The 12995-nt window shown below is 42.8% G+C and overlaps 1 protein-coding gene across 6 annotated transcripts in view; it reads right to left on the minus strand.

Annotated features, from left to right (window-relative positions):
• Positions 1 to 12995, minus strand: part of Slc4a4 (solute carrier family 4 member 4) — a 451986-nt gene that overhangs the window by 92025 nt on the left and 346966 nt on the right. For all 6 annotated transcript variants that reach the window (XM_039092509.2, XM_006250791.5, XM_039092511.2 and 3 more), the window contains 4 exons: positions 11427 to 11514; positions 8770 to 8924; positions 8035 to 8148; positions 5309 to 5483 (listed from right to left, as the gene is read on the minus strand). In XM_039092509.2, coding sequence (XP_038948437.1) covers positions 5309 to 5483; positions 8035 to 8148; positions 8770 to 8924; positions 11427 to 11514 — 532 coding nt within the window. The remainder of the gene's footprint in view (positions 1 to 5308; positions 5484 to 8034; positions 8149 to 8769; positions 8925 to 11426; positions 11515 to 12995) is intronic.

Below are 12995 nucleotides of genomic sequence, written 5' to 3' on the forward strand. Positions count from 1 at the left end.
ATATCAGCATGCATGCTGTCATGGCTTAGTTATGGAGGGGATGAGATTTCAGAACAGTGAGGCTGAATTTTGTCTCTTTATGGCAAGGAAAGTAGAGAATCAACTTGATGGAATTTATCAAGAAGGATAAGTGATACACCACTCTTAAGCCTCAGGAATTGATGGATCTCTACACTCTAATAAAGAGAAATGGACACAAGTTGAGGTTGAGATGTAAGGTTGACTCTTGGCAAAGCAATTCTGTTGCTCCAGGAAACCCAAGCTAAACATAAGGGCCCACACTTATTGTTATAAGAAATTTGTAAATGTTCTCTTTGTAAACCCTAGCATCTTCTAAGAGTGTTCTGGTTGGCAAAATATATCTGGTAAAACTGGGGAATCCATGGAGTCATTTGTGCTGGCAATACAATTTTGTCACACTGACAGCCACTGTAGCCTTGACTGCATGTTATTCTGAACACAGTTTCATGAGAAGTGATCTTTGCCACTTCAAGATGATCTGTTTCCACACACATGCATGCACACCCAAATGCACATTTGATATAGACAAGCACATAAATAGATAAGAGACATATATATTTCATAAATAGATGAAATTTAGATGAAAGATAGATAGATGATAGATAGATAGATGATAGATAGATAGATGATAGATAGATGATAGGTAGATAGATGATAATGGGTAGATAGATAGATGATAGATAGATAGATAGATAGATAGATAGATAGATACCATCAGCCCTAAAATTAATGCTTGAAAGCAAATTCTTGTCTTCCAGCAGGCCGGTCCTCCTGAACAGAAGCTGGCAGGAGAGTACGCTTAGACAACAGTCACACAGTGAGTCATCTGTGTTTTCACAACATGCTTCTCCCCAGCACCCATGTCTATTTGTAGGATGACAATAAAGGCCCTAGCCAACCCATCTCTGAGCAGTCTGCCTTTAGAAGCATGGATGTGATTTTCAGTTGACTCATTGAGCTGCTTGTGTTATGGCGACTGACCTGCTGCCTTATTTGTGAAGGACGTGCTATAATTGCCAACACTCAAGTTTGCCCAGGGCTTTCCGGAAGATGTGTTTAGAAAGGTAATTATTGGTATTATAATCCACGCTAGCACCTCGTAGGGACCCAGTCAGAGATTGCGTCCATGAGTAGCCTAAATATAAGTTTCACCAGTCTAGTGTTACCCATTTGACTCACCTTCGCTCTAACACAAACACATAAAATTCTATCTAGTACATGATGGGCACTCCATATTGCAAATAAATGAATGTCTGCCATTGACCTAAAAAAAATGACCCAGGATGTATCGTCAAATCCACAAAATATTTTGTTGTCTCAATGACAAGGCAAAAGAAGGCTCTGCTGGAGGGATAGAACATCTAGAAGGTGAGGAGCAGCACACACAAAAGATACTTTACATGTCAAACCGGCTCACTCTCTAGTTATTAAGGCACACAAAAAACTATTTGTTAATGTTCTGTTCAACAAATATATATTAATAACCACCCGTCTTCTATCCTTCCTTTCCAGTGTCTCTACTATCCACTGTGACTACTGCAAGCCTTCTAGGAGAAGGACTTTGCCAATGTGGCTTTTAAGGGGAAAAACCTTCACATGCAAGAGAAGTGCAGTATGTTTCAGTAATTTCATCCACAGAAATTTTTAAAATTCCACCACCTTATATTGAGTTTCAACAAAATTATCAGTGGATATTATAAAATAATTAATAAGATAAAACAAATTATGTCCAAAAATATCCTCACGAGTCTGTATGACTTTGAGTCAGCAACTTCATAGCCCTGTTTAACAGAGTGATTCTCTAACCTGTCCATACTTCTCCTGACATATTCAGAACCAGAACAGAGCCAGGTTATTACCCAGACAACATACGTCAGGGGGAAATCCCATCATATCTATTTATGTTACACAACAAAGTCTACCATCCCAAGGACTCATTCAAATAGAAACTGATTTATACAAACATTACCAAAACAAACTTGGGCAAACTTCTCCTCTTCTGGTCTTAGATGCTACATTCCAAAGCTACGTCTGGGGTGGAGATTTGACGAAGTCCTAGAGGACTTACTTGCCCAGTGTACTGGATGGCTTTAGTCAACTTGACACAATCTAAGTCATGTGAGAGGAGGAAACTTCAATTTAGAAAATGCCTCCATAATATCCAACTGTAAGCAAACCTGTAAAGTCTTTCCTTAATTAGTGACTGACGGGGAAGGGTCCATCAATGGTGGGTGGTAATCACCCCTGGGCTAGTGGTCCTGGGTTCTATGAGCAAGCCAGTAGGGGCAAGCCAGCAAGAAGCACTATGCCATGGTCACTGCATCGGCTCCTGTCATCAGGTTCTTGCCTTGTTCGAGTTGCTGTCCTGTCTTCCCTTGGTGATGATCAGTAATGTGGAAGTGTAAGCCACACAAACCCTTTCCTCCCCATGTTTCTTTAGTCATATTATTTCACCCCAGCAATAGAGACCTTACCTACGATACCCAGTATGCCAAAGGCCCGGAGTTCAATCATCAGAACTCTCTCTCACTATACACACATTACACACATTGCCCCCTCTCTCAAAAGCATGAAGCTAAATCTCACAAGAGTGTAAGGGTTATATTTCAAAGAAGCGTCAGAGGTACACTTAGGAAGATTACACTGCCACTGTTTCAATGAGAAGAACAGAAAAATACCCACAAATATTATTTTAAATGTTTCTGCATAAGCACACCTCTATATCTCTGAACAAAAGTTGGTTTTGTTGGTTTTGTGCTTAATCATCAGCTCCAAATTGGACAGCGCATCCCTCAAACATCATCCGACAGGTCTCAGGTATTTGGTGGACAGTAATCAACACAGAAACTCACTCTGGTCAAAACACAGAGAATGAGTACCTAGGGAGTGCTCAGCCATGAACTCTGCATCAGTACACAACCTTTCCTCAAACAGCCTGAGCCTCATCTGAGATAGGAAGGAGGTCTCTCAGCCAGAGCTGGAAGAACTAGAGTGAAACGGAGTCCTCTGAGAACGAGAGGACTGCTGAACTCTTAGACCCATAGCAGCTGTGGTTACCTGCTCAATGCTTGCATGAGATCAAGCCATTCGGCAAGCTATCAAGGAAACAGGATAGCTCAAGAGCCTCCACCTGAGGACTGATTGACAGGGGTTGGCCACTGGAGTAAGAAGATTCAGTTAAGTTTAAGGAAGTGGTTAACCAGGCTTCAGCAGATGGCTCACACCGTTGGATATAAGGGAGGTACAAACTGGATTTACAAGGTTATTTTCAAAAGATGTCATGAAGTTGGGGGTGGCAGGTGAAGAGCTACAGTGAATCTGGGAGAAGCTGAGAGGAGGAATGGATGCCTATGATCAAAATACAGTGTCAGCCCTTTTGAAATTCTCAAGAATAAACATAATTAAAGAGCAAAGGAAAAAAGACGGTAAATACAATGACCTGATTAGGTGTTCAATGGTAAAATATTTATTTATATACCAATGCTTTTAATAAACAGAGGAAGCCCCTACAAATGCATTCTTTAAATGCCATAGATTTTTTTGATTTCCTCAGCACACGTGGCTGCACGTGCTAGCTTTATGCTGGCCTCAAGGTGTTTCCTCGATAGTTTCGTTCCCGGCTGGTTTCCTAAATGATCTACCTTAGTGAGCATTATGTTGTAACCTGGATGAGGGACTGCTGCTGTGCGTGAATCTAGGTCAGAGGTTATAACCATGTTATTACTGTTACAGTTTAGTTGTTATCCTTATCTTATGAATGAGGATATCCACATCAGGGGTAGTGGCAAAACGCATTTGGTCTCTGCCAACCATGCCCGGGGGGTGACATGGAAATCCATGTTCTTTGATCAGCATAATGACAACCAGTGGTAACATTTGAGAGTTAAAAGCTTTCATTGAGAGTTTGAATTTTCAGTGCATCCATGGAAGTCAGGGAATGAAGCCGTGTTAGGTATACGACCACATGAGATGAAAAATGAATGGCTGGCACCTCTTTTCCTGAAGCCTCAGCTTTGAAGGATGCCCATACTGTGAGGAAGCCCAAGCTAGTCTTGAGGAGAAGCCATAGGGAGTGTCCCTAGAAATCCAGTCACTCAAGTCTAGGCACTACGTGAGTAGAAACCCTTAGACAACTTCCAATTCAGGTGCTGTTGAACTGTAATGTGTATGAAGGGTGAAAGAAAGAATCACTCAGCTGGGCCCAGAGCCACCACATCCACAAAGGGCAGCTTCACATAATGGACAGGCACACTTAACCTAAAATAGGATTGGGAGCTTTTCCCTTGGTACCACAAAAGATGTTATTGTATCTTATCGTTGCATTGAGAAAGGGTTCTAGAGCATAGATGTATAACTAGAGGCAAAATAGGAATGCAACAAAAGTAATTTGGGGGAATTAGTTGCATTTGCCAAACTGAGACGCTGGCTGGCAGTGTGTGTAAATGCCTGATGGGTTGGACACTGATGGAAAATAAGCGGAAAGACAGAGTTCAAAAGGGCTTCAACTCACGTTCCGCTCCATTCTCTGTGTATTCAGTACCGAGTATAACGCCTACTGTTTCTACTACTCAGATCAACTTTAAGTCATTTCCACATGTTCTAATTGATGGGGGGAGCATATGACATCTTTTCTCTTATTAAAACCATGGCTATTATTGATGTGAAAGGATGGCAAACACCACCTCCCCAGTAACCAACAAACTGAGGTTGTCATTCACATTATAACATTAACCCAGCCCAGCTCTTTACAGCTCAGCGAGGGCTGGTCCAGAAATAGAAGAAACAACTTCAGCTGGGATTCACTGAAGCTGAATTCTACTGGCAGGCATGCAAATCCAGTCTTGAGCAGTCACTCCAATGCTTGATACATAGATTTGCTCATCTTAGAAGGGCAAAGAGTCAGGTAAGCACACGTCCCCAAAGAGTGTGATCACCAAGTGAAACCAAATGCGGCCCATGCCATCCAGATCCTGGAAGCTCTAAGCCCGGTGCACCACACCGGATCCAAGCAGCTGAGACGCTTTTGCCCAAATAGAATTGTAGAGCCGCATTTCCTCCCCTTCTTTTCCCCACTTGTGACTCAAGCCAGATTTCATCTAGCTATTTTTGTAATTACTAACATGCTGGAAATACAGCAGCAAGCCAGAGCGGAGTAAAGTGCAGCATCTAGCAGAAGAAAGACAGTCACGCTGAGTAACTGAAAGGCCATCTGCTCCTCGAAGAGCTGCAGGGGTGAGAAGGACAATCTGCGATGGACTATTTGTGGCCTCTCCCAAATCAGACCCACCTGCATGTTGTCAGTGGCATCCCCGAGCAGGCCTCCGAAAGTGATGGCGTTGGTTACCGTCGCCAGATAGATGAAGAGAATTGCCGAGAGAGCCTGAATATTTAAAGCGTCATAAAAGTCACTGGCAAAAAATGGTGCTTTCCTCTTTATGTCCTTAATTAATCCACCACAGAACCTGGGCAAGGAAAAAGCAAACATGTGATCAAGGACAAGATAAACAGCCATCTAAGTTCATCAAGATGTAATTCACTAAACCACGAAGTCTTTGGACTTAAAACGCTTGAGTCAATGACAAGATACTATTAAAAACAGTCTCATTTAGATGAGACAGAAAAAAAGAATTGTGGAGAAATATATCTTCTTCTTTCCCTTTTTTTTTTTTTTACAGTGACTAGAATAGGTCCAACATTCCCAAAGATTGTCTTTAGATGAGGGCACTGAGTAGATAAATTATAATTTTCCACTCTCTGAAAGCAAAAATCCGAATACATTGCATATCATGTAAAGTCCCATAAGGCGTTGCTACAATGTCATTCCCCCTCACTCTGGGAGGGTGAGACCTGTGGGGCCCACACCCTCTGTCGTTATTCTGTGAGCTGGGGGAAACAACACTGAACAACAAAGGCTCTGAAGTTCTGACCTCGTGGAGTTTACGCTAGGGAAACCGAGGACAGACAGGATGGTGAGTAAATAAAAATCATGGAAATTTTAAATGGAGGTGGTAATGACATAGTTCTAGAGAAGACACGTTGAAAAAAACCACAGATAGGCAGCCAGAGTGGGCCTCTGAGAATCTGAATTTGGAAGGGCCCAAAGGCATGAGGTGAAGAAGGCTTACAGGTGTGTGACAAGCAAAAGTGCAGGCTGAGCCCATGCACAGACTACTCTTCTTGCAACCAGCCTTCTCCAAAGTGCCCCTTTCTAAATCCTGACACCTGAGCCTCTTCTGTGCCTGCATCTGCTTCTGACACCCCACTTCTGTACCCGTGATATACACAGGAGTGTGCAGCCACTAACTGAGTGTGGAAAGGGGAGAGATCAAAAAAAGAAAGGACAGTCTGATGCAATTCAGCACATTAAATTCCATAGCTCATATCTGGGCTGTCAGCAGAGAGTAACAAAGTTTTTCCTAGTGAAAATAGTTTATAAAAGAACTGTCGCCACGCACTGCATCATGACAGCGAGGTCAGTAATGGACTGCGTACGTGCTTGTGGCCTCACAAGGTGATAGTGGACCTAAAACGATACTATCACAAAGAAGTATCGTTAGATATGACAATATCTCCAGTACAGTTCTCTCCTTGTGTGTCATGGTGTTATGCTGGCATAAGAAAACCTCCTTGACTGGGAGCTATGTAAAAGCATATGGTTACACACACACAGCTCTCCTACCGGCTCGTGTATTTGCCATACCATGCCTTTTATTGTTGCTTTAGTGCATATTCTCTCTACTTATAAAAAGTGTACTGTAAAACAAAATGCCAGGGGTTGGGGATTTAGCTCAGTGGTAGAGCGCTTGCCTAGGAAGCACAAGGCCCTGGGTTCGGTCCCCAGCTCCGAAAAAAAGAACCAAAAAAAAAAAAAATGCCATAGCAAGCTGCCAGTGACCTCATACATGTCAAGCTGCCAGTGACCTCATACATGTCAAGCTGCCAGTGGCCTCATACATGTCAAGCTGCCAGTGGCCTCATACGTGTCATCTTGTCTTTTGACTGCATTCAGAGGCTATATTGAATAAGTGACTAATGTCCTCAGATTGATGTAAGTACACTGTATGATGTTTGCATGATAACCAAAGACAGAGTTCTAGACTGCAGTCTGTCATTAATCAGTACAGAAGGTGGGGAGGGTTTTATTCTTCATTCAGTCAGAGGAAAGGAAATAATTCCTTTTGAGGAGAAACTCGAATGGGTCACCAGCAGAAGGAAATAATTTCACTTCATTCAGATTCAAGTGCATATTAAAATGACATATTTTTGTTTGCTTTTAAATCTGCAATGACTTCCACATCTTAGTGAAATGAGCATCCTACTAAGAATTTTACTTAACCTCACCCCCAAAATCATCTAATAATGGAGAAGAGATGACCACAATAGAAAGTTAAATGGAAGGTTCTTGGGAATCAGAATCCTCCACTGGGCAAGGAGACAGGGAAGTGACCTACAGACCACCCCTTTCCACATGTGCACCTGGAAAAGATGGTACCATGAAAGCCACACGGGATACCTGGTCAATTTTCCATCTTGTTCTCACCCAACATAAACTTAGCCCTCTATCATCCTATTAGTGACTCCATTGGTCACACTGCCTGGATGTCAGTCTTCTGGGTGCTCTATGACTCTGTCCCTCACTCACCCTTCAACACTTCCTTTGAATGTTTCTTGTACCTACAGGGTCCACTCTGATCACTCTGTCTAAAACTCTAATACTATTCATCACCAAAGCCCCTAATTTTTCCCTCCATTTTCCTCATAAACCCATTGGTGCATTTATTTACTTGCTTAAGATTCCTCCCCCATCTCTACAAAGTGAGACCTATAAGGGCGAATCATCCTCGACTGCTGTATTACCAGCGGCAATGACTAACAGATATACTATAAATATGTATTGGCTGACCAATGGAACAAACCAGCAAATAAAACACTGAAAGTGAATTGAGAACAAGGAAGGGAAATTTAGATCTAAGGAAAACCTTATCATGAATGGCAAAATGTTCCTGCAGTTACCGGCCAGTTCTCTGTAGTTCTTCACAGTCACCGTGGCCTCCTCCTCCGTGGCCTCCATCATGAGGTGTGTCCCCATTCATCTGAACGTTCTCTCCACCTGAGTACATATTCTTCCTAAGCAAGACAACGGGGTGCGAGCAGACATTAGTTTATTGTGCTTGTTGACTTTCATGGCTGGGGTATGCTTCTAAAGACAGAGAACGAAGGCTTTCTCAGAAGACAACCATGATTTCTTATTTTTTGCTAACAGATAATCCTTAAAGTGTTGTCTCGCAATCAGACAGAAGGCTGGGTCAACAAAGAGTTTAACTTCTTGCACACTTACAGGAATGAAACGGTTCCACCTGGGGGAATAGCAGATTTTTCAGGAAATGGTTTCTCCTCAACTACTCTACTAAACGTTTTAACCTGCTTATCCTAAAAGGCCCTTCTTAAGTAAAGTGACCTTTCCACAGACACAGGCAGACCGTCCCCTAAGCATCCCCGAAGAACCCCAGCGACACTTTCTCACATGACGAGCTAAGGGCAATTGTTGAAGGACATCAAAGCATACGACACCTATTCTACAGTGCCAAGTAAATGCAAAGCCAAGGCAAGCCAGCAACTCATCTGAGGCAAAATATCCACGGGGACCAAGGACTGTCACAATATAACCTGGCCCTACTTCTTTTCTGAAATGCAACCTCCTCATGGGCTTGATGTTCCCTGAACACTGCCAAATGGAGAGCAACTTACCTTTTGTCAGATGATGGGAGGCTCTTTGGAGGTTCTATTCTGATTGCCGGGTCCCATTCCCCAGGTGGAAGGACAATGACTTCATCTAAGAACTCGTCAATGCCAGCAATCAGGTCGTGTCTATCTTTCGCTTTGTAAGCGATATCGTGGAACACCTGAAGAGCAAGAGAAGTGCTGATCCAACGAGCAACTTTCTGTATGCCTCACAATACATCACAGCTGAGGAACACACCCACGGTGCGCTCTGACACTCCTATATCTGCGCCCATCTTCCTCCCTATTCAGTGTATTGAGGGGGTACAGGTTATGATCTCAGCATCTAAGTAGAGGTTTGAAGAGATGGAATTTCAAGGGTGGCTTTCCATTCAAACTCTCTCCGTTGCTGTGAGAGCCTACTGAATACGTTTTCAAGATCTCTACTGAAAACCAGTCTCAGGATTAAATATTACAATGAGAATAAGTTTACACTTATTAAAGTTGGGATAAGGAACACACACACACACACACACACACACACACACACACACACACACTGTAGTCCTCTAACAATGGGAGCTGTTCAAAAACAAAGAAGAAAGCCAGTGTTATATTGGCAGAAAGGACAGGGGTTGAAGAAAGGGCTCACATGCCTCCTTTTTAGCAAGGTAATTCACCAAGCAGACAGGGATTTAAATGAGAAATGTCTTGTGCATTTGAGCACATGGTCTCCAGTCGGTGGCACTGATTAGGGAAGTAGGTATAGCCTTCCAAGAGGGAGTATATCACAGGATGCAGGCTTGGAGCTTAAAGCCCCACTATACATTTTAGTTTATTCCCTCTACTTTGAGCTTGAGTTTGATGATATAAAAACTTAGCTCCCTGTTATCTACAGCCATGCCTGCCACCTGCTGCCATGCCTCCTCCCCACTCTGGTGCTGATAGACTCTTATCCCTTTGGAGTTATAAACCTAAATGAATGCTTTCATTTTTCTATACGTTGCCTTAGTTGTGGTGTTTTAACACACAACAGAAAGGCAACTAATACAGAGAGCAAAAATGCCATGTCTTACACACATCAAGGAGGGGTTTCAGAATGCCATACAATCCTTGTCTTCAGTGTCCCATTCTTCTGAGTTGAGGTGAATGACTTCTCAAAGTCAAGCCTTTTATCTTTATAAGTGAATTCCTTTTTATCATCCAGAAGAGAATGTGGTCCCTGTTCAACGCCCTTAACCTATGCTAAGTCTGTCTACTATATCTGTTCTCCTAGAAGGTCATTTTTAGGTGTTATCAAGCAAATAACGCTGGTTTGGGGGTTCTGGGTTTGAGGAAGAGGCAATACCCAGGACAAGTACGTCCTCTGCAACACACATGCCATCTCTTTGCTAATTTTCTCTGGCAGATAGAGTCAGCAATGCATCTTCCCAGCAAACCTTGGTGGGAAATATTGGCACTGTCAACCAATGAGACGTAAGCAAAATAAACCTGCAAAATATCCACTGAAAGAGGCCCTCATCGATATCAAAGGACCACTCTGCATACATCACAGGTGCTCTAAAACATCCCTACCTTATACTAGGAAAGAATTGTAAAAGAAAATAAAACTATCAACACACAAAATTAAACAAATCACCCAACTGAAATAAATGTCCCCTTGCGTGGGATGGCAGAGCTGTCTTTTATTCCACAGGGGAGAGAGCCTCCAGTTCTACACTTGACAGAGAAGACTGACAGATGAAGCCAGGGTACAAACAGCACTTTGAGAAACAACAAGCACAAAGCCGAGAGAGCACAAGCTGATATCCCTGTACTCCAGGGGCAGGCCTTCTACCTCAGACTAATTCAGAGTTTGATCATAACTAAATATACTTATTAATACTAAAGCTACGTAGGCGTGTATGAGATGCCTACTGTAAAGCACTGGTTAGAAACGGTACTTAGTGCACCACAGAGGTACACTGTGCCTCCCCACAAAATACAACCACAGAAGCAAATGCATTCCCATACCTTTTTTAAAAAAGTAGCATCTATTTTCTTACGCATTGTTTGATAAAAGTCATCATTTCTCAAATCATCATTGGACATATGAGTTCAGAGAGGTGATGAAAGAGATAAAGTTAATGGAATGACCGTGAACTTCTCCAGTAATATTTAAACATCAGTTTTTAACAACCGAAAATACATAAGGATCATATCAAGGTAACTGCATACAGGTCATTTCAGACAGTGACAATCTGTTGGTATTGAGAATACTCAAAATCCTGTATTCGTTATGTTTTGCAACATATAATTAATTTTTGTTAATCGTCATTGTATCAGACAATTCCAAAGTGTATAACGGAATTAAAACTTCACACCGTAATCTATAAATACGGAAACTATATGCAATTCATTTATTTCAATTTTTAAGAAATTTAGAATAGTTTATAGATACTTTTGCTTAGGAAAAAGGGGAAATGCATTTATTCCTATATGTTTTTAGAATCTAACACAAAAACAAAACACATGGCTTACTTTTAGGAAGCTGTCCTGCCTAAGAAAGCTCATTTACCACAAATAACTATGTCAGTCTGAGAAGAACCTCACAGCCACAAAAGAAGTAACTAAAGAGCCCGTGATGGACAGTCCAGTTTACATCAACCGGAATAGTCACGTATCCCTTTACCCGACTCCCCTACCTCGTCAGACATCAAGGTGGCGATGGCTCTTCCGATCTCATGGTAGGACTTGGCTTTCCCCTTTGGACCTAAGAGAATGAACAAGAACCTAGGGAAGAAAGAGAGAAGAAAAGGTTGTAACGCACATTTCGTCACACTGAGAAATCATTATCTTAATTCATCACCGTGGCTCTAGAGGCTCTTTATTGCGTGTGCATGAATGTGTGCATTCACGTGTGTCCATGCGGAGGTCACAGGTCAGATGTCTTCCCGAATACCACTTCCCTTCCATTTTGTGATGGGATTTTCACACATTATCTGGAACTCAGAGATGGAGCCAGACCAGCAAACCCCAGGAATCTTCCTGCTTTTGCCTGTTTAGTGCTGGTATTACAGGCACACGCGGCTACACCTAGTTCATTACGTGGGTACTGGAGATGTGAACCTAGACCCTCACATGTGTGAAACAGCACGAGCTGGTCTGAGTGTTCTACCCAGCCTCTAGACCTTACCTTTAACCCAAAGAAAGAAGTGACTCTAAGGTATAAAATAGCACCACCACGAGGTTTAACTAAAGGAGAACCCCAAGAGCCTTCTTCCTTGAGCAGGAGAAGAGTTTCTTGTCCTTTTCACAGACCGCTGATCTCTCTGTGTTAAACTTTTCTTTGTCTTCACTTCTGCTAACTTTGGGATCTGCGGTGCAAGTGTGTGAACGACATTTAACAGCAGAGACTTGTGCACTTTCTGATTTCTCTGACTTCCCTGTACCCAGTACGGGCAGTGACAACTGCTCTTCTCCATATTCTTGGGAAATGGTGCTGCTATTCAGCGGAGTGGGATTCAGCAGAAACCAAACCTTCACAGGTGACGGGCACACTGATAGAAAGGCGAGAGAAATATATAAGAGATGTTAAAAATTAAATAAATAAAGTACCATTCGCAGACGGTGAGAAGCCCTTGTGGGTACCCTCGTATTCTTTCCCTGATTTATTTTCTTGATAATAGAAAGGCATTGCTTCAGAGCAAATGTGTCCTGATATAAGCAATGACAAGCCTGTTGTTTTGGAAGCAATGCATCTCTCACCATGAAGGTGAAGACGTGTGTCGCCGCTGAGGAAGGTGGCGCCTGATCAGTAAGTAAGAAAGATGTACAGAAGGTGACACTGGGTAAAGGCTTGCCTCACCGTTGCTCATGCATTACCTAACAGGGAGAAAATAAAGACAACACATACGACAGCATCATACGTTTGCACGGCTTCAGAAAACCTGGAAGCACACCCGTCGCCTTATTCGAGTTCCCACACAACCTTCTGCAAAGCAGAGCTCATCCCGTTTAAGGGCAAGGAATCTGGGGGTGGAGAAGATGGCAGGTGAGCCCAAGGCTTATGTCTAGCAAAGCACAGGGCTGAGCACAGAGCTCAGTGACAAAACATGAGGCTGCTATGAGTGATGCTTGGGCTTAACCGACAGGGTCAAAACAACAACACAACCAGAATGACTGAATATGGTGGGTCCACCGGCACCTTAGATTCCATTGCTCCCTTACCGACTGTGGGGTGTCGCCTGTTCTTCGATACACCGGGGCTGTGA

The sequence above is a fragment of the Rattus norvegicus genome, chromosome 14 (assembly GCF_036323735.1).
Source record: "Rattus norvegicus strain BN/NHsdMcwi chromosome 14, GRCr8, whole genome shotgun sequence".
Lineage (NCBI taxonomy): Eukaryota > Metazoa > Chordata > Mammalia > Rodentia > Muridae > Rattus > Rattus norvegicus.